At 37.8% G+C, this 22,593-nt stretch overlaps 1 protein-coding gene across 1 annotated transcript; it reads left to right on the top strand.

Annotated features, from left to right (window-relative positions):
• The first annotated feature begins 3,413 nt into the window (after positions 1–3,413).
• On the top strand, positions 3,414–11,304 carry LOC109088557. The gene is made up of 7 exons (XM_042772795.1): positions 3,414–3,748; positions 6,927–7,140; positions 7,362–8,398; positions 9,104–9,173; positions 9,297–9,477; positions 9,900–10,066; positions 10,248–11,304. The coding sequence occupies exons 2-6, from the start codon at positions 6,933–6,935 to the stop codon at positions 10,060–10,062; spliced, it is 1,659 nt and encodes a 552-aa protein (XP_042628729.1). The 5' UTR covers positions 3,414–3,748; positions 6,927–6,932; the 3' UTR covers positions 10,063–10,066; positions 10,248–11,304.
• The last annotated feature ends 11,289 nt before the right edge of the window (positions 11,305–22,593 follow it).

Raw genomic sequence — 22,593 nt, 5'->3', positions numbered from 1 at the left:
AACTTCAGGTAAAACCTGGTCTATGTAATGTCCAGTTCCCATTTCTATGCTCTCTTCCCATTTTCCTATCTCTCTTGAGTTTTCTGAGTATCACAAAGGTGAAAAATCCATATATTCCACCTGGTTTCAGTATATACCTCTGCAGAAATACAAACTTCCAAAAATGAAATTGTAAAATTTTTTTTTTTTTTTTTTTAAATGAATCCATTACTCAGATAAACCACTCTTCTGCTTTCTGGAGTTCTAGGAAAAAGTCTGCATCAGGTGTATTGAACACCATGAAAAGTCCACTGGAAAAATAAATCAATATCTGGCTCACAAACAATGCTAAAAAGTCTACCAAAAAAAAATATATTTTGTTACAACACTTTAGCCAATAATTGGTCTAAAATAGAACATTCTGAAATGCTGCCTGTTAATTGAATACTATATAAAGGAAGTTAGTCAGCATTAATGCTTCAGCTATCCTGCGGTTCTGAGACCAACAGGGATCGAGTTGTGATGAATAATTCTAACCCGGCACAGCTGAACTCTGTGTGTGTGTGTGAGCGCTTCATACCACACAGGTATTTTACACTCCTGACATGTCTATCAAGCTGCTGCCATGAGCTGCTCCCGCTGTCAGATCTAAAAGATGACAGGAGGGAAGGAATGTGTGAAAAAAAACTACAAAATAAACAAAGACATCAGACCTCGCGAAGGGGAGAGGCAGAACTCTATGGTGCAGTCCTTGCCTCTTGTGTTTTGTGTGAGCGTGGCTGTTGGAGTATACCTCACATGTTAGTTTGCCGCATCTTGTTCCCCCACAGAAACCATAATCATAAACTATGTGGAACACATGTCCCCTCAGGGACATACAAACACATACCGCGATGCCACAGCCTGTACGCCGGGGCCGCTCTGTGGACTGCAGTGCACACTGTAACAAATACACACACATCCTGTAAATATTCACACACAAACACACAAGCAGAACTAATGCCACTCTTGCTGCTGCTGAGGTGACATGGACCTGCAATCTAGAGGTGATGCTGCTGTTTTTGTTTGGAACAGGTCTGTGTGAAACAGAAAGAGAGAGAGAGATTAGAAGAAAAACAAGAACATAGTGAAAAAGGTTGCAGGGTTTCAGGTGCAGAAGGGGGGTAACTGGCTTAAAGTAGTGACACTAACCAACTTAACTAAATTTTCAGTAGCATATTTCATTGTTTTGCAACTGAAATAAGTCAACAATGAAATTGATTTTCATTGAATATTTCATTTATGTTGCATTGGAAGCCCTCCTGATTCATTCTAATTTTAATAATCTTTTTTAAAAGCATGTACAAAAACATGTACTGTATACTCATATTAAGTGCATTGTTTTAAATGATTAGCTTAAATGTAAGCAAATATGAGTTAAAGGAACAGTTCATCCAAAACTTAAAATGTGCTTAATTTACTCACCCTCAGGCTATCCCAGATGTAGATGAGTTTGTTTCTTCATCAGAACAGATTCTGAGAAGTTTAGCATTACAAAACTTGCTCATCAATGGAACCATTGCAGTGAATGGGTGCCGTCAGAACGAGTGTCCAAACACCTGATAAAATCATCAAAATAATCCACATGTAATTCACAAAACTCCAGTCCATCAATAAACTTCTTGTGAAGTGAAAAAATCAGATATATTAAAGGGATAGTTCACCCAAAAATGAAAATTAGCCCATGATTTACTCACCCTCAGCGCATCCTAGGTGTATCTGACATTCCTCTTTCAGACGAATCCAATCGAAGTTTTATGAAAAATTGTCCTGGCTCTTCTAAGTTGTATAATTGCAGTGAATGGTGCCCCTGTTTTTGATACCGAAAAAAGTGCCTACATCCATTATAAAACTACTCCACACAGCTCCGGGGTGTAATTAAAGGACTTCTAAAGTGAAACGATGCATTAGTGTAAGAAAAATATTGATTATTAAAAAATGTATAAACTGTAATCTCCAGCATTTGAGCATTTGACATAGGCGTAGCAAAAGGCACAACGTAAGCTTCGGGCAGAAGAGTGTAGTCTCGTGAGAGTAGCTCAGCGGAGAAAAGTGTAATCCCGCAAGAACTAAGCTTTGTTTACAGCACAGGGAAACCACGTGTGCAATTGTGCTTTTGAAGCCTACTGTCATAAAAAATGGGAGGCACGCGGTCGTCCGATTAGAGCCTCTTTACGTCACCTGCACCATAGCAGACACTAGCGGACTCGCGGACGAGGAAAGTATAACAGATGCTTTAGTTTGGTCTGGAGGAGTGCTGGGATTATTGTATTGAAAGCCAGCTGAAGTCCACAAACAGGATCCTCACATAAGTGCCTGGTTTTTCTAGATGTTGTAGGATATGATGCTGTCCCATGTTGACTGCATCATCCATGGACCTGTTTGCTTGATAAGCAAACTGAAGGGGATCCAGTAAGGGTCCAATGATGTCCTTCAGATAAGCCAATAGTAGTCTCTCCAACGACTTCATGACCACAGATGTTAAGGCAATAGGTCTGTAGTCATTAAGTCCTGTGATTTTCAGTTTCATTGGAATGGGGATGATGGTGGAGCATTTGAAGCAGGCAGGGACTTCGCATAGCTCCATTGATCTGTTGAAGATCTGTATAAAGATGTGGGCCAGCTGGTCAGCACAGGTTTTCAGACAGGCTGGTGAAACACCATCTGGGCCTGGTGCTTTTTTTTCTCTTCTGTTTCCTGAAGACATGACACACATCTGATCTGAAGTGCAGCTTTTTAGAGTAGCTCCTCTTAGCCACTCTGATCTCCTTTGTTAGTGTGTTCCTGGACTGACTGTATAAGATTATGTCCCCATTTCTGTAGGCATCTTATTTTTGTTGAAGATTCTTTGAGTTTTGCTGTGAGGATTGTTTTGTCTTTGTTGGATGTTTGATTTTTCCTGGTAGGAATGCACATGTCCTCACAGAAACTGATGTATGATGTTAAAATCTCTGTGAGCTGTCTAGATTGGTGGCAGCAGCTTCAAAAACATTCCAATCAGTGCAGTTGAAACAGGCTTGTAAATCCCACTCTGCTTCATTAGACCATTTTTACAGTCCTTATTACAGGTTTAGCTGATTTCAGTTTCTGCCTGTAGGTCGGTATAAGATGAACCAAACAGTGATCAGAGAGCCCCAAAGTTGTGATATGCATCCTTTATTGTGGTGTAACAGGACATGTAACATGCTGTCTGTATGTTGGCTGTTCACTGGAAAGATTTGCTTTATTAAAGTCACCAAGAATGATTATAACAGAATCTGGAAATTGTTGATCTATGTCTGTGATCTGATCAGCCAGCTGTCGTACTCCTGCATTTACGCACTGGTTAGCTTATTGATGTTGATTTAAGTCCAATTTTCAACACTAAAATACTGTTTTCATGTTAAACAGTTTAGTACTGTAGTTAGCAATGCATTGTGGGCTGCTTAAATTAAAGCAACAAAACAGAGGCCCTAAACAGTACGCTGATGTTTTAAATTACAGGACACTACAGTATTTTTTGGAAACTGCGTGTTGACTGGGAAATTTGGAGCACAGAAATTGAGGCTACTGCTTTTGGTCAATTTTCTTTAAAAAATACAGAAATAATTTGCCATTAACTCCTGGAGGGACTTCGGGAACCATCATTTGGATAGGAGATTTTCCAGAAGAGGACGCACAATTTAGATGACGTGCTGCACATCGTCGAGTGTTCTTCATCAACATTCATCTTGCACCTACAAATTAAACGGTAATTCAAATTTTATTCATATTGCCAAGAATGCTATCAAACTGATAGGAGCTTGTCTTGCTAGGGATTTGAACATGTCATTTAACAGTGAGGCTTAGATTTGAATAGCCAAAACAATGTTACTTTCGGGTGGTATTTTGTTTAATTTTGGTAACGTTAGCCGAACTTCTGCATCCGAGGAACACTTGTTAACCGCACACAAGAGAGAGCGGCCAATCGGCAGATGGAGGCAGCAGGAAAATAGCATTAGGATACTGGAATAATTAGCCTACATCTTGCCCGGTGTTTAAGGATTTATTTCAAGCAAACCATAGGATTATTTGAACATCGGCTAACCAAGATGGTTTTGGTGAGTTTTATTTTGTTTGTGTCGACTTTTAATTAAAAGTGTTTTACAAACAGTAAACAAGACAATTACGCTAATTGTAGTTCGGTTAAAGACAGTTGAATCGTCAAGGCTTTGCAATTTTCTGTTTAAACGCCAAATTGGTGTGAACATATTGTCTCTCTGGACTCTTTTACCATCGGGCAATAACAAAATGTTCCCCTGTCAGATCTGTTGTCATAACTGTGCCACAATAGTGACATACATAAGGCACATGAGAATTCATAAAACATACACCTAATTTAACCTTTAAGTGTGTTTTGCCAGATTGCAGTCAGACTTTTAAAAAATTTTCAACGTTTAAGTGTCACACTTACAGGCATAAAAAACGTGTAGTTAGGCCTACTTTATCTGGTGTTGAACTAACATGTCATGTTGATATCTGCAGTGCAAGGTGTGAGACTTTGACAGCATTTTACTCTCATTTGAAAACACACATTAGAGAGGGGAAAAAAGTTGCATGTCCTTACAGACACTGTAGCAAGAGCTTTACAGTTTTATCCACATTCACATCACACATGAGTCGGAAACATAAAAATGGTGCTGAGGAAAATTTGGCTGAGTCTGTTGTGAATCCTGGTGTTTCCCATGAGAGTGAACAGGATCAGTCTGACATGCAGATTGATCCTCCCTGTAATGCAGGTGATGAACAAGAGATTTACCCAGAAATTGCTGATGAATCACAGTTCTTTAAAAATTTAGCCCTCTTTTATTTGAAATTGCAAGCAAAGTGTTTGCTTCCATCCTCTGTCATCCAAACAATTATTGAAGATTTTCAGGAAATACATGATATAAGCCAGTCACATTTGCTTTTCAAACTCAAAGAGAAATTGATTACAGTTGGGATTTCTGAAGCAGACACAAACAATGTGATTGAAGTCATGAAAACTGAGGATCTCTTTAGGACCTGCAACACTCAGCCACTGAAAACTGATCAGAAAAGAAAAACAGTTTTCAAGAACAGCTTCAACTATGTTGAGCCAGTTCAGATCTTTCTAGGTCAGAATGAGGCAGGCAAAGAGTGTTTTGCCCAGTATGTTCCTATTAAACAGACAATTGATTCTCTATTCCATTGCCAGTCAGTGAAGGAACAATATAAGCAAGCACATGCCAGTATTGGTTCTAAGGATATTCTTAAGGATGTGTGGGATGGCAAAAATATGGCTGAGAATGTGCTCTTCCAGACAGAGAGCTCATCACTGGGCTTGATCCTGTATCAGGATGCATTTGAAGTGGTAAACCCACTGGGATCTGGAAAGAAAAAACATAAGATACTTGCAGTGTATCTAACTCTTGCAGATTTAATGCCACACAACAGATCCAGCACTGATCAAATGCAACTTGTTCTTCTCTGTAAAGAACACGATTTTAAGTATTTTGGTCAAGACTTGGTTATGGGCACTCTTGTCAATGACCTTAAAGATCTTGAGCTTAGTGGTGTTACCCTGTCTGATGGAAAGGTTTACAAGGGAACTTTATGTGCCATTGCAGGCGACAACCTAGGCTCACATAACATAGGAGGCTTTGTGGAGAACTTCAGCAGGAGCTCACACTTCTGCAGATATTGTGATATCAGCAGAGAAGTATTCCATGCAGATCCTCTTATCCAGAGCACAAAACGCACAGTGCAGTCATACAGTGGTCATGTTCAGAGCAGTGAAGGACAGTCTACATCTAGTGGAGGTGTTAAATTTGACTCTGCATTTAATACGCTCAAATACTTCCATGTATGTCAGCCAGGGTTGCCTCCATGTCTTGGCCATGATCTTTTTGAAGGTATTGTATCCTCTGATCTGGCACTGTACATTAACCATCTTGTTAAGGTGGATAAAATGTTTAGCTATCTTGAGTTGAATCGACGAATAAATCAGTTCAAGTATCTCGGTAGGGATGCTAATGACAAACCGTGTGAGTTTATTCCAGAGGGTGGAAAACTTGGGGGACATGCTGTGCAGAATTGGTGTTTGCTGAGAATGTTGCCCGTTTTGATCGGAGACAAAGTAAAAAATCCAGGTGACAACCAAGTTTGGCAGTTGGTTTTGCAACTTAGAGAAGTCGTGGACCTCAGTTGTGCACCTGCGATTTCAAATGGCCAGATAGCCTACCTAAGAGTTCTGATTGATGAATATTTGCATTGCCGAATTCAAACCTTTCCTGACAACCCACTGAAGCCCAAACATCATTATGTCAGTCATTATCCTGAGCTCATTATCCAGTTTGGGCCACTTATTCGCCTATGGACTTTAAGATTTGAGAGCAAACACACATATTTTAAGCAGTGTTTGAGAAAATTGCGTAACTTTAAGAATCCATGTTCTACTCTTGCAGAGAGACATCAGCTTCTGCAGGCCTTTCTGAGTGCGGGTACCTTCTTCCCTCCAGATGTTTCAGTGGAGAGGGGCACACAGTTTTTCTCAGATGACTACAATGATGTAATCATAGAAGCAGTTGCAAATCACAATTTTGAGTCCACAAACACTCTGATAGCCAATGAAGTGACTGTGAAGGGGACAAAATACAGAAAGAACATGATCATTGTGATTGATGATGATGATGAGGGTCTTGTTACTGGAAAAATCAAAGTGGTTCTCGTTCATAAGGATTCAGAAGTATATTTTATTGCTGAAAAGTATCATGCCCTGCGTATTCCTGACATGGGTGTTTACAGCCTCACACTGATGCAGAGAAGCTACTGTTGTATTAATCAGGAGAATCTGCTTGATTACTATCCCTTGCCTGAGTACACTGTCCATGGCACACCACTGATAATTCTTCACCATTCTTTCCCTCTAGTCCAGAATGATGTCGAACATGAGTGAAGAAATCAAAGAGATCATCTGCAAGACCTTGCCAAATCTGTCTGAAGAGACCCAGTGGCAAATAATATTGAAACTTCAGAGTTCCGGCTTGGAGTCAAAAGAAGACTTAAAATATGTACAACAGGAAGACATTGCTGATCTGTTACCTGTTATCCAGCGCAGAAAACTTCTGGATGCATTTAAATTAGGTAATGTATGGTTAATTTAGTGTGGCATTCTCTTGTTATATTCTCGTTTATTCAGTTGTGGAATTTCTTTTCCTGAAACTACATAATGCACCTTTAAACTTTTCAAATATTCCTTATTATAATGAGAGTTTAGTAGACTTTTGGCCAAATGTCTGCAGTGACTCTGATATAGCTTATTAGTTATGTGCCCTAATTTTTTTTTTTGTTTGTTTGTTTTTTAGAAACCGAGACAGTTGCACTGGATTTACAAGTCATTCCAACTTCGTCACCACTGAGTAGTGATTGGTCGGTGTCTGGGTCTTCATCACCAACATTATGCACTCCACCTAATTCTAGCTCATCACAGCTATCGTCCATTTCGTCATGTTCAAGCCAGGCAAGAAACAGTGAGCCAAGCAACAGACCTTCCACATCTCAGATTCTGAAAACATGGCCAGAAATATTCCAGGTCCCTTGGGAACAAATGCCACAGGAAATTCGTTCTGCAATTGCAGATGGCAAGAGACCTAAACCAGTGGAGCGACGCCAGATGGTACGAGTACTTGCGGATGAAATGAGAAGGTATGAAGCTAACCCCACTCGCGCACAATGCCTAACTGTGGTTCGAAATATCATCAGGCAGTACCCAAAGAGTTTTGCTGATATTGCACCAGATGGGTCACTTCTGTGTGGAGGTTATACATCACTTTTGATTCAATTAAAAAACCGCATTGAGAATGTGAACCGTGATAGAAGCTTCTCATGCCACCGATCCTCTACAGGCAAGAGGGGTCCAACTGACACATATGGATGTACACGATTTCAGCCAGAGCTTCCCCCAGAAGAAACTGATGAAACTGTGGAGCAGCACCGCCAGAGACTGGAGGAGATTTACAGACAGGAGGGTGCAGGTGGAGCAGAAAGAGCAGAAGTTAAAAATCTAATGGAGCTCACATTCTCTCTACAACGTCGCCATATAAATACACTTCCACCACCTGACATTGAAGATGTGAAAAGCAAATGGCCTTTTCTTTTCATGCCAAGGTATATATACGCGCATTTTGAGTTGCTCACAGACATCAATGTGCTTCGTAGCTTGGAACTCAGTATGGAGGAATGTGGAAGAGCCATCACAGAATACTTCAGGGGAAAACCTACCAACAAAGATGTCAAGGATATCCTCTCTAATGGTGAAGATAATGAGATGGCACTTCGTGTTGTTCAGCTGCTCATGGCACACTTTGGAGAGGACCTAACCGGGCTGATCCTTCTTACAGATGTAAGTTTTATTTTTTCTTTCTAACCCTGTGTTTTAAAGGGTGACTCAACCAGTCTTCAGTGTCCAGACACCTAATGTGTGTACTAGTTTTGGGGAGTACTACTACATATGTCAAAACAGAAGTGTAAATTATTTTGTGGCTCAGAGGAAGCTGCATGTAAGATGATAAATTACCTCCATGTTGTCACACAGTTGGTAAATTGCATTATGGGTAAAGTAGGTGCAAGGTTTTAAAAAGTATTTAACTTGTCTTCTTTGCCCTACAATGACACTGTTGAATGTTTTAAAAGCAAATGATCAAATCAATACAGCAGAAACACAAATATTAACTTTTTTATTCCACATATTCTTCTTCCTTTGCAAAACCTTGTGCCTACATTATCCACAATTCAACTTGACCACTGAGTGACATCACTGGAGGCAATTTATCAGATTATGTGCAGTTTCCTCTAGAGCCACAAAAGGGTTCATACTATTTTTTAGACGTTTGCAGTAGAACTCCCCAAGACCTGTAAAAAATAAAATTGTTACCCTTTAAATTTTAAATGCCAAATCTATTTAGCAGTTTGATTGTATTTACTTCAGAAGCCTACCTCATTGGCCTCTAGGTTACTCTCACCTAGTGTTTACTAATTATTGTCCTTTTAATAAATTTTCTTCTTAAAAATCTTATTATGGTAAGGATAATATATTTGTTCCCTTCAGGTGTCTGCCACTGCATCTGACGTTGAGACAACTCTCAGTCTTCCTGCAAGTCCTCGCCTGATATTGCCTGGTAATATACATTTAATTTAGATTCATTGATAGACACATTGTATATTATATCGGCCATTCATCTTGAGTTTACAAATGCTTACACAAGGTAACACAAGTATTCCCATGTTGCTATGACTTGAAGTTTCAGGTGCAACAGGGCAAGTCACAATTAAGGGTTGGATGATCACCTTTGAGGGCCGTGTAATCTCTGAGGGCATCACACCAACATTTGCAACGGGACTTGCTGCTATGTTTGCAATCTACTACATATTCAGCCTTCAGTATCAAGATGAGGCAGCCTGCACTCTGGAATTCATTCAGAGGTAAACCCCCTTCATTCTCTGTCATCATTATATGGATATATACAATTAAATTAATGTTTTCGTATTTTTTTTTTTTTTGCATAAAATGGTATTAGTACTGTACATTTCAAGCCTCAACACACACACACACACACACACACACACGCACACACACGCACACACACACACACACACACACAAGCATAAACACACACACACACACACACACACACACCTACACACACCTATACACACGCACACACGCACACACACACACACACACACACAGGGTATCGGCTTTATTATAATTCCATTTGATGTCATTCAATCCACTCTATTTGTGCAATGAAGAAAGACAAAAAAAATCATTGCATTTAATTGCATGTACAAAAAACAGTATGTTGTTGCAGCCCCACTCTGATCTTAGACTATTTTGATTTCAGGCGCTTCATTGGTATAAATCCAGAGAGAGGGACAAAGGCCAAAAGGGGCAAGGTTGTCTCCAAGAAGAAAGGTGTGATCGTCCAGAAGAAGTCTTCTGCAGTCAATACACACGTCGCCATGCTACTGAAGAATCTCCTTGACTTTGAATGGAACTTCATATAGATCGGTGAGCTCTTTAATCTTTCTCTCTTTGTTTTGACAGTCTGGCATTGCCACATTAAGCCACAAGAGAACTGGTATTATTAACTTTATAAGAATTAGCTTGGAGTGTATACTGTACAAACCCCCATTGTATAATTTATTTATTATTATGATTATGATTATGATTGTTTGTTGTTTTTTGACAGTTGCAGCACTGGAATAATGCTGCAGAGAGGAACAGCGGCTACCAAAGTGATAGTCATCTCTCCTGGATTCACAAAAACTAAGATGTAAAAACACAAGCCTACCTCACAGGACAATTTTAAGAGGTAACCTGCAAGTCTAGCTTGCAGTGGCAAGGTGCCTACCTTACAGTTTCATCCCTAAATGTTTTTATTGATGCATATTGATACATCCTGCAAAAATGTTCTACTGTTCTATAATAGTTTCAAAAAGGCCTTAATGCACATTTTCAAAATGTTCTTAAGTATGTTTTCAAAATGTTGCCATTTCTGCATATGTTCAAATGTTATTATGAAAGTATATTTTTACAGACAGAAGAGAATATATTGCAGATTACATATATAAATCTTTTAAGTTGATTTTTGAGGAAATTTTTATCTAACTCACAGGACTATGTTGAGAGGAAAAAAATGAGCCTTTGGGCTTTTTTCCCCCAAAATGTGCAAAAGATGCTTGCATGCTGAATGTTCTTATGCATGTTATCAAAAAGGTCTTAATGTTCCTTCAACAGTCTTAATAGTGTAGTTTTCCAAATATTGCTAATGATGTGTATTTGTTGCATTGGTCCTTTTCTTACACCTATTGTGTTATTCAAGGTAAAGCTTAAATTACTGTAGGTAAGATAAATCACTTATGACAAGAATTTGGTAAGTGTTCAAACTTATGTCTTAAATAAAAAAAAAAAAGTCAACTGTAGGTTATGCCTTTCAAAAAGTTTATTGCCATAGTCTAAAGCAGACACTACTGTTTCTGTTTGCTACTAGATAGCTCTTCTCAGCATCGTCCAACAGTGTTTATTTTCTTTTTTCTTTTTTTTTTTTTTTCTTTTTTTGTATTCATGTTGACATTGACATTGCTCTTTGAAATAAAGGTATTTGATTTAGAAGTTTTTATTGCTTAATTTGCATAGTATTCACAATAATGCATATCTTAAGCAATTGTCTTTAGCCCTGGGAATAATGAAGTTCATTGGGAGACTGATATTTTAAATATCATTGCAGACTGATATTTTAGGAAACTGCTAAATTTATGTTATTTTTAATACAGTAAAAAAAATGCAGCATATTTCTGTGATTATTCGGAAATTACAATAATATTGTTTAGGTTGTTACTTTAACTTCTCACAGTTTACTGTAGACAGGCACAGTAAACTGTGAGAAGTTAAAGTAACAACCTAAACAATATTATTTTAGTTTCCAAATAAATCACAGAAATATGCTGCATTTATTTTTTACTGTATTATACTGTTAAATCATTTAACACTGTTACTACAGAAATATACTGTATTTCTGGTTTACAGACTGCTACCGTAAAGTCATTTTACGTATGAATACCGTAAAAATAACGGTATATTGCTGGCGTCTTTGCTGCCAGCTCTTTACTGTAAATTATAGAAATACAGAAAAATACAGTTTTTCTGGTTTACAGACTACTACCGTAAAGTCATTTTACGTATGAATACCGTAAAAATAACGGTATACTGCTGGCGTCTCTGCTGCCAGCTCTTTACTGTTATTTTACAGGAAAATTTTTTACAGTTGTGATCTGATCAGCCATGTGTAGTATTGATTGGTTTAGCACATCTTCTTCAACATTGTTACATCTGTCCACCGCCTTTTGTTGATGTAAAAGCATGTCCCACCGCCATTCGATTTCCCTGTTGATTCTGCTTCATGATCTGCTCTGAACAGCCGGAAGCCCAGCAGATGTAACACGTTGTCCGGAATGGCTTCATTCAGCCAGTTTTCCATGAAACACAGAGCAGCAAAGTTTGAAAAGTCCTTATTTATAGAGCAGAAGTAGTTTGTCTGTTTTGTTGGGTAGAGAGCAGAGTTTCGCCAGATGGATTCTAGGCAGCGCCGTTCTAAAGCTGCGCTGTCTTATCTTAACGAGCTCGCCAGCTCACTTACCATGCTTGCGCACCTTAAAACTTTTGAACAGTGCTGCTGTTTCACAAACTACAATGTTCAGCAAAATGTCTGAGTAATCAAAAATCAGTTACATGTTTGTAATAAACAATAAAAAAAGTTACATTTGTAATAAACAAATCCATCATTAAGGCACTTGAAACTTAAAACTGTTACTTTTGGTCTACATGTCCATAATTCAAAATATGATTTCCTCCAGTAAATTTCCTCCCTGCTGTCCTCTTACGTCAAAATCCACCAACTTATTTAAAACAGTTTTCGCTTGTAAATTGTGCTTTATCTGTGCATATTGCTCTCCTGATTCAGAGGAGAAGACCTTTTTTATTGTTTTATTTACTACAAACAGAGATTCTCATTGCACAAGACCTTAATTGATGAATTGGAATCTATCTATCTATCTATCTATCTATCTATATATATATATATATATATATATATATATATATATATATATAGATAGATATCAGACAAGAGGTTGTCGGTTAAAATGTTTGTGTGAATTTGTTTGATTGTTTGTTTATTGTTTCAACCTAATTGAGATCTATCATTTTTGTGGCAGATAAATAGTGAGAGATGAGGATGGTGAATTGTTAGCCTGATGTACAGGTCTGCTGAGGGCAAAAGCGAAGGCAAATGAAGAAGCCCTTTTGGTCTTTACCTCCAGCCCTCAGCCTCCTTCCCTCCATTGCTGTTTTTCTCCTCTCACTCTTTCATTGAATATTCATAGGCCTCTTTAGCAGGAGGTGAACTGAAAGGATTCTATTAGAAGTTTTCTATTAGGTTCTAACCTTGACCAATTAAATTTCTTGAGCTCTCACATCAGCCAACAACATTTCAAACCATACACTAGACACAAGATCAAAATGGACACCATTTATTATTGTTCCTATGTTCATCAAAATGTAAATCACTCTGCTACAAAACTACTTTTTTGATGGTAGGCCATAGGCCATGTGGGTTACCAGTTAATGTTTTAATGGTTAATTTTAATAATTTACTCACCTTCACTATCAACCTGTACAATTTTCCTTTTCATTTATGGAGCTGAAAGGATGACGACTTGTGCACTATATTCCAAGTCTTGGTTGCTACACTTGTTATTTTGAATCCAACAATTCCAATCAAAACCTTAATGAAATATGAGAGGATCTTATTTCTTAAATTATACACTTAATACCATATGAGAAATATCATTACGATTTTAAATATATATATTTTTTAATGTCCTTTATTCTTATTCATTACTCTAATCTTCAATGTCACATGATCCTTCAGAAATTATTTTAATACGCTGACTTGGTGCTCAAGAAATATTTCTTATTATTATCCATGTTGAAAACAGTGCTGCTTAATATTTGGAAACCATGATATTTTGTTTTTCATGATTTTTTGATGAACAGAAAGCTCAAAAGAACAGTCTTTATTTGATATCTTTTGTAACATTATGTCTTTACTGTCATGTTTGATTGATTAAATGCATTCATGTTGAATAAAAGCACTAAATTCTTACAAAACAAAAATATCCCAAAACTTTTGAACAGTAGTGTAACTAGTTGTGGAGTGGATCATCATCAATCCAGATCAGAATTTAAGAAATGAAAATAATTACATAATAAAGGTTATGATAATAATAGCAAATAACAATAGATTTCTTTTAAAAATAAGCAATACCTTCAGGATATGTTGAGATACTCTTAAGAGTCAACTTGTCCTTCAAACTCCTCCACAATCTACTGCAAACTCATATACAAGACTGGCTCCATTCTGATATAAAACACCCCACTTTTCAATATCCAGTCAATTTGTGACAGTTAAAATCCAGTCCTGTCCTCAACTGTTTCTCTTTGAACATTCTGTTTTACTCATAAATACAGCACAGTACAGAACCCAAATGAGTTGCTGATGCCATTTCACGTAGACTTACCCACATACTTTTATATTCCGAAATCATACTTTATAAACCCCAGCCTATTTTTTCCACCACCACTACATTATTCAAGGTCTTTTCTTCTGATGCTCAGGTGTATTGAATTAAATGCTAGACAAATGACTGTAAATTTATGTAGATTAACATGCATTACCTGAGTCCAGATGTGTTTATCTAGACTACACACTTTCTTTTAGTCTGCATAGGGGTGTGTGTGTGTGTGTGTGTGAGACTGTGTGTGGAGTTTTATTAAAGACAGGACTTGGGGGTGGCAAGGCGCTCTCTGTAATTTTCCTACAAAGTGCTTTAATCCATCACATGGCCAACATGTGGCCTTTCCAGTCATACATCATCTCACCCTGCAGAGAGCATACAGCATCAGCTCTCTCCCCTCTCTCTCTCTTTCACTCACACATTCGTTCATTCTCTCTCTGTCTATAAATCTATCTCTATCTCTCCTGCCTACAGAGATGTAGACATGTTTCTGTCTCTCAGTAGCCTCAGTCGGAGCATTGCCCTCAGCACTTTTTCATCTCAATCCTTCTCCGCAAGAACACAACGGGAAGAATCAGCAAGTACATTGAGGGGAGAAATAAAACAGGGCGAAATACAGAGGATAACAGACAGAGCTAAAGAGAGAGAGGGGCTAAACACCATGCTGTGTGTGTGTGTGTAATGGCGTTCCCTCCCTCCTTTCTGCCCTGGCCTAAACCTGTCTCCATCTCCACTGCACAGTAAATGGCACAGCCGTATCTATCACACAGCTCTCTGTAATAGAACACAAACTCTCTCACTACCATTAGAGCATTGCCATGTGTCCACATGATTACACACACATATACGTGCACACACTCCCCATCTTTCACTCCAAATGTACTATATACTTACAGTGTCTGACATCCACCAGAGCATTCACAACATTTGGTCTGCATTTGATGGGATATTATGTGAATCTAAAAAGACTGACGGTGGGATGTTCACACATCTTGGATACAACTGATTGTAATGTTCCTAGAAAAAATAAATAAATAAAAATAAATAAGGGAAAAGCACATCAACACTTAATATCAGATAAAGAGGACAGGCACATCCAAGATAAATGGGGAAACCGCTGAATGGAAATAGCCCAAACACAGATTGGCAGATCATATCTCAACTGCCGACCGAAGAAAAACTACCTCTATAAACTACGAAAACACAGAAGACGCAAATTACACTCACACGAACAGCACATAGTGGATGTAACCATGCCTTCATGTTTCTGTTGGTTCTTTTAATTAATTTTTTTCTTATTTAAACAAAAAGGAAAAGAAAAAACTAAAACGAAAAAACAACAACATGTGTAAGTGTGTTCTCATGCATGTATTAATGCATTTCCAAAAAAAAAAAAGGAAGTTTGACAAGCCCTTTATACAAGGTCAGTTAAAAAAAACTGTATGAGAATGATTTAAGAATGCACCAGATGAAAATTCTGGGCTGAAACTGAAAATTCTGAAAACACTTGGCTGAAAAACGAAACCGAAAATGGGTTGTAATAATTAATTATTATTTTATCAAATAATATAAAGTAATTTTGTAAGACTTTTAATGAAAGTGACAAAAAAATTGGACAGAAAATATATTAATATTAAATATCAATATATTATTTTTATTCAGTATTATCAGAGCATGAGCAGAGCATTGCAGGGAGCAGATCAGTGAATGAGAGGGTAGCTTAATTTTACATGCATTTCCCAGCTGTAATACGCTATGTTACATGTTACATACAGTAGCGCTACTGCAAACAGGAGGGATCCTCTTCTGTATCATCCGTGCCACAAGGATGTGCTGTTTCTATGTGTATTTAGCTTTGATTTGAAATAAAATAGCGCATCCTTGTGGCGCGGCTGATACAGAAGAGCATACGGTGATATGGAGAGACACAGAGGAGACCGTTGACATAGGAATTATTGAAAAAAGTAATTATTTTTGTTTTCTTCGCTTACAAATAGTGTTCCCGTCGCTTCATATAACCCAGATTGCACGTCACATGGCAGATGGAGTATTTTGACGACGACTTTCATACCTTTTATGGACCTTGACACTGCTATTTACTTGGCAGTCTATGGGACAGTCTCAAGCCTCAGGTTTTCATCCAAAATATCTTAAATTGTGTTCTGAAGACGAACGGAGCTTTTACAGGTTTGGAACGGCATGGGGGTAAGTGATTAATGACAAAATTTTCATTTTGGGGTGGAGTATCCCTTTAAGCTTCTTCAAGTCAATGGAATAAAAAAATAGAAAAGGACTGGTGTTTCTTCCAGGGTTTTAATCAGACATGCCACCAAGTTTCTACAACTTTAACGAACTTTGGATACTTTTAACATATTTTAATAGCGGTTTCAAAAAAAGTCCAATCAACAGCATCTGTGACATGCTGTTGATTACCAAAACAAACACAAATCACATTTGCTGTGATGCACTTACAGTGGAAGTCTTTGGGGAAAGGACTATGTAGAGGACAATGTTCTTCTCCTTTTCTAAACTCGCAACAAGCGAGCCTTATAGTAAAAAGAGGCAAGGTTGGTAAGTGATTTTCACACTAGTCATGTGTTACGTTTAATACCTGTCTTGTGAAATGCTTTTGCACTGGTGATAAAATACACACTTAGACATCCATTATAAGTAGATGACTATTAAAAATTTTCACTTCTTAAAAAAATTGTGTTAGAATTTTCCATCAGTGTTGCTTTTTTAAAACAACATTGTTGATTGAACTGAAATACTCTTTTTACTTTGAACCAAATGCAACAACAAAACACACACACACAAACAAACACTGACCTCTCATAGCACTTTACTAGCCCATTGTATGGAGGTCTCAAAAACCACCATCTCTTACGTTCACCATGAGGTCGCAGTGTGCACAAGCGTGAAGCTGTATATCTGTGCTGCAAAGGTGTCAGATATTTTCCTGGCACTTCAAATGAAACCTCAAACCCATAATAGCTACCATTATCTGCCTGACGTGCGTCTGCGTGCTCGTGCCCACACTTCTCACAGAACACACAGATCCCATTTCAACCCAACAATGCATAAACAACCTCTGGAACACTTCCTGACATGTGCCTGGACACTCATTACCACACTTTAGGATGATTACTGACTCCTAACACGCACCAACAATTACACACGGATTGCATTACGGTACACACACAGGTTACAATACAAGTCTCAGCCTACATTGAAAACCTCCATATAAACAAACTCTGCCTACACTGGTTTATTTAAGCCTTGTGTCAGCAGATTTCAATGGGGTTTTCATTTAGCCAGCATGTAAGCCACTATGTTCGGAGATTTTAATATCGCCCTTGCAGACGAAGAGATTCATCAGTGACCTTTTATGATGGGACTGAAGAGGCTGGAAATGGTGACATAATGTCACTGAGAACATTATAAATCACATAAAATAAAAGCAAGCTCACTTTGACAGCATCTACAGCCCATAACTGTTCCAAGTGAGAACAAACATATTGTAATGACCTTCAAATGCACATGACGTCGTTGAAAGGTGTGAGGGATATATTAAGTGCAAAGTGCTATGGTCGACTACATGGTGAGAGGATGTTAGCAAGATGGGGTGAAGATTTGTTTCACAGCGGGGTGGCGGCTCTGAGGCGATGTATGCTATGGACGCTTTCTGCCAAATCCCTCTATTACGACAAGGAATGATCTGTCTTCCTGTGGCACAGCTGGTCAATCCCATATGAATGTGAGGAGATTTTGTGGCATATGTAATGAAGCATATGTCAAAGAAAGCCACAATTTTTCCTTTTTTACGTGGATCTCAAACAAGGTGGGCTGACTGTCTGCTACTCCACTTGTTACACAGCTATTCACCAAATAAATAAATGTGGAATTGCACATTTGTAATTCATATATTAGACCAATCTTAAAGCTTCCACTTAATAATAGGCTACTACAACGTACCAAACATTCAGGATATCAAGAAGACAAATACTGCAAAAATATTGGTGTACAATTAATACTGATTTTTGAATTTAAATTGAAATCATAAAATCATAACTTATATGTAAGATGGTGGCAATTGCTTCCGTACAAAAGAATAAAGTGTAAAAAATAAAAATAAAAATTTAGCGGCTTTGGTTCCGGAAGTATTTTTCCCACAATGATTAAAAGAAATTCTTTGTTAAATAGTCATGCACCAACCCAAAAAGCTATATGGTGAATCACAACATTACAAACTTAAACCGTACTTAACAGCTGTAATGAGAAAATAACTACAATCCCATGAAGCATTTCAAATATTTGAGTAGTCTGAGAGTGCAGGGAGACCGATCATATTACATCATTCATATTGCTTCATGAAAAAGGACAGGCACTAAAGAGTTCTTTCAGCACAATTTGCTTGTTGGTTCTCTTGATTGTAGTTTTTCCATCAGGAATTTCACTGTTACATGCAATTATTTTAAAAAGAAAGTTGAAATAATGCAGGCTGACAGCTTCAACAAAAGAATATCCTATTGATTAACAACCTTATAGCAAGCTTGTTATCAGAGGTTTATAAGTTATTGTTAAAAATCCCTATCGAAAAAATGAATTGGATTTTTGCTTCAGGAACTGACCGTTGCACTTTATAGAGAGCAAGTCTGCATTGTGACAGAGAGACATGAAAATAGTGTGCGTCTCAGTTGTGCAGATAAGCATTGCCATGAGAGACACCAAATACTGAAATATCTCAGGGCTAAATTCTGCAGTTGACCAATTAATCAAGTATTCCAGAGAGTTGTTGCCACATTTACAACATACTCAAAATATATTCACATATTCTGAATCTTTAAATCTTTAGCTCTAACTTTTTGAATATACGAACGAGTAATTCTGGATAATAGGGAATAAAGTAAGCATTTCTTTCAGAAAGCAACAAATTATACTTGATGGTGTCCTTGGGGATTCTTGTGGGATAAAACCTTTCAGATGGAAATGTTTTTCAAACAAATTATCAATATAGAAAGATTTTCAAAGTACCCATTTGATAACCACTCAATTCCACAGTCTTAGCCATGAAGGACGTGTTAATATTGCAAAACATGATGTGCAGGCATAACCCATTTGAGAGCATAAGCTAAGGGAACTGGAATGAGCAGAACTTGACATACAGTATTTGGACAGGTGAGGACAAAAATCACCAGTGACACAATTAAATCAGACTTAACAGAGGGAATTTAATGTCAATGACATGTAGCACCAGCCTAAGGCGACAGGTAAAACAGCCCAGTCAGTCATTTTTTACGAAAGAGCTCATGGGGCCGATGGGACGCTGGGATCGAGGATTAATTGAAAACGAACACGCAACCAATTCAGAGCAATCATTCACTGCCATTCTGCACACTGGATGTGCGTTTACATACGATATGTTTCATAAAGGTAGATATACAACAGGAGGACCATCCCATGATACAGAGTAGCTCACAGTGGGTCAGAGGTTATGTTTAATATAGGTGGATGTAACAAACCTGACCTTCAAAACAAGTCAAAACATAAGACCAAGACACGGCGAGGAACTTTGATGGTCAAGACATTTTGTGTCCTCACACCTCACTTGGCGACAGCGAGGGAAGACGAGGATATCTAAGGGGACATGACTAAGAGGGGAAACAGAGCTCAAGCTGGGCCAGGCAGCAGGCAGGCCAGCAGGACGCCTTCACCCTCCAATAAACTTCAGCTAAAGGTCAAACAGATGAATTATTCATTATTCAAGGTACAGCCAAGGCCAATATTGGCCTCCGTCTGAGGCTGGCCATTTTAAAGTGTTTTAGATGGGGGGTTAAAAGGGGAACGGCAACGTTGTGCAGTTCGATAGCAACAAGAGCACACGAGTCGGTTTATGTGCAAGCATAAAACATATAGCAGAGAAGGCTAATGCCATACACTATATGCCTAGGCTTTCATTAAAGGCTTTAGGAACCTTTGAAATAATACAAGTGAAAAGGGTGCAAAGGTTTCGTAATAAATACCTGAATTAAAGTGGACATTGTGGGTCAATGTGTGCATAATGATTGGAGTTTTAAAAATTGATCATGCCCCAGGTGGGCCCGTGTGTGTGCGTCGCTTGTAAAGGGCTTTTGATCAAATATGAAATATTCAAAAACCCAACTGTAATTTGATGAAGTCAGATATCCTCAAAATGGGAATAGCAGTCAGCACTTTTCACATTTCTGCTTATAAAAGACCCTCAGTAAACGGATTTAGAAATTGGAGCGAAAAAAAACGGGGGTCTGGGTTAGGGTAATAAAGGCTGTTTAAAATATGCGCTGACCCGTGAGATGATCTGTAGTTCGTGTTGCACGGCCAGCGATCTCTCGACCGCCGTCCCTCCCTCCACTGCCACTGGGTCCCGGTCCCGCGCTGCCCTCCGGCGGCAAAACAGTGCAACTGCAGCAGTGTGTGGGCAGCCACAGCAGCAGCGCAGCGGGCCTCTCCAATCCATGCCCTGCCATTCACAATGGTATCAATTAAGAGCAGCGAGCACTCTTTCTTAAATACATACATTAAGTGAAGCCTTTCAACAGTTCAAAAGGACTGATGGCTGGTTGAAATGCATTGATTGGCTGAAGGGTGTATCACCGCTGGGTCCAAACAAAAAGTACAGCCCCACAAGTTGCCCCATTGAAATTAAGTCATATTATTTCTAGAATGTATTATGCTTTAGCTCAATGTTAATATGACACTTTAACAGGTCTATGCTTAATGGTTGGAAAATACATTTATGACTAATGTCGGCCAACTGGGCAGACAAGGTGAAAGAACGTGAATACCTACAGAGTGTAAATATGTATGATTGTCTCACAAACCAGAGGGCCCATGGAAATTTTCAAAATAGAGAACAAAAATCTAATTGGAAATAGAAATATGAACGAAACAGTGAACACTTATGTTTTGACCTGAAGTACATTTCCCATTAGTTTTCTCAATATTAATTAATGAAGCATTTGTATTAACAAGACTGATATGATTATTATGAAAAGTGTCCTGAGAGAGTGTGAAGACTCTACTTAAAAAAAAAAAATTTTAATTAAATAAAAATATGAAATATACTAAAAATCAAGAGAGGAAAAAGAAAATTATTAGGTGTAAGAAAATAAGTAGCATCAATGAACACATTGAAAAAAAACACAGCGATAAGGGAAAAACACAGCAATCAAAAGAAGCTATTTAGACCCATGATATGCTGAGACAATTCAGTGTCTGAATTGTTTTAGTCTACATGTTTCACCATTCTGCTCTTGAAAACACTCTTGAGTTAACAGGTAACAAAACCAGAACTATAATCTGAAAAGTGCGAGTTTGTGTCCACATGAATATCTGCACTGGGCATATTCACTTATTAAATTGCTTATGAACTGGAGAGTCCATTTGTGTTTCATGCATATTTCATGTAAAGCACTGTATAATAAACAGAGGAACAAATGAGCAAGAGTGACATTCTGAATTGAAAGAGGATGTTTCAGCAAAGTAAAGAGATGAAAGAGTGATATTTGCTGGTAACATGCAGGTATGAATACAAAGGCTAAGCAAAGGTGGGGAACATGATGGTGTGTTGAAAGTATCAAACAGTAAATATTTGTAGCAGTATTAGTAAAAGGATAATATTAATTAAATACTGAGAAACCCATGAACAAACATTTAAATGGTTAATAAATAATAATCTAATCTATTAAGGACAGGCTTCACATTCACTTTCAGAATTAGGAAAATATAATTGCTTTTTAGAATTTTAAAATCCATTTTGTTACCATACAACAGCCAAGTTCAATGTAAGCTTTCTTTTTTAATTTCTGAAGTAAATTTGTGTTTTCAATACTTTCACTTTCAGTACTTTTAAATGAAAATATCTCAGAACAATTCCAATGTACAGATTTATAAATAAATTAAAAAGCAAAAAAGTGGTTTGACCACTACAACTTTAATGCTGATTATATCCAAAATACATATTTAGCCAAGATAGCATAAATTATATCACTAAATAGTCAATTTTACACATATAGTATCTCGCACTCCACATTATAAACTGATCTGAAAGTTTTTCCTGGAAAGATATGTTAAGTTTCTTTCATACAAACACTACCTGTCCGCCACAGCATAAAAATCCTGAAGTCCATCACCTTAGGTCACGGTTCTCTGACAGAAACCAATAACAACCACCCACACAACCTCTTCCTACACACTCTATCTACAGGTTTCTATGCAAATGTCTTCGGCAAGAAGACACAGTGCTATCGCTAGTTGCTCTTGGCATACAAACAATGCATTTATAACTTTACCTTCACTCACCATCTGCAGGGTTCCACTATATTCTTTGCAAAGAGTTCAGAAAGCACAGACAAAAATTTTAAATGAAGTAAGAGGAATATTTAGGTCTATTTTACATAAACATTATCACAAAGAAATGAA

This window comes from Cyprinus carpio, chromosome A16, assembly GCF_018340385.1.
Source record: "Cyprinus carpio isolate SPL01 chromosome A16, ASM1834038v1, whole genome shotgun sequence".
Lineage (NCBI taxonomy): Eukaryota > Metazoa > Chordata > Actinopteri > Cypriniformes > Cyprinidae > Cyprinus > Cyprinus carpio.
This window is presented reverse-complemented; position numbering and strand designations above follow the sequence as displayed.

Excerpts from the sequence above, each read along its gene's own strand:
- LOC109088557 (XM_042772795.1), top strand. The coding sequence starts at position 6,933 with ATGATGTCGAACATGAGTGAAGAAATCAAAGAGATCATCTGCAAGACC. Across the intron at positions 7,141-7,361 it reads TCTGGATGCATTTAAATTAG|AAACCGAGACAGTTGCACTG; the intron begins GTAATGTATGGT and ends TTTGTTTTTTAG. Across the intron at positions 9,478-9,899 it reads ACTCTGGAATTCATTCAGAG|GCGCTTCATTGGTATAAATC; the intron begins GTAAACCCCCTT and ends TTTTGATTTCAG.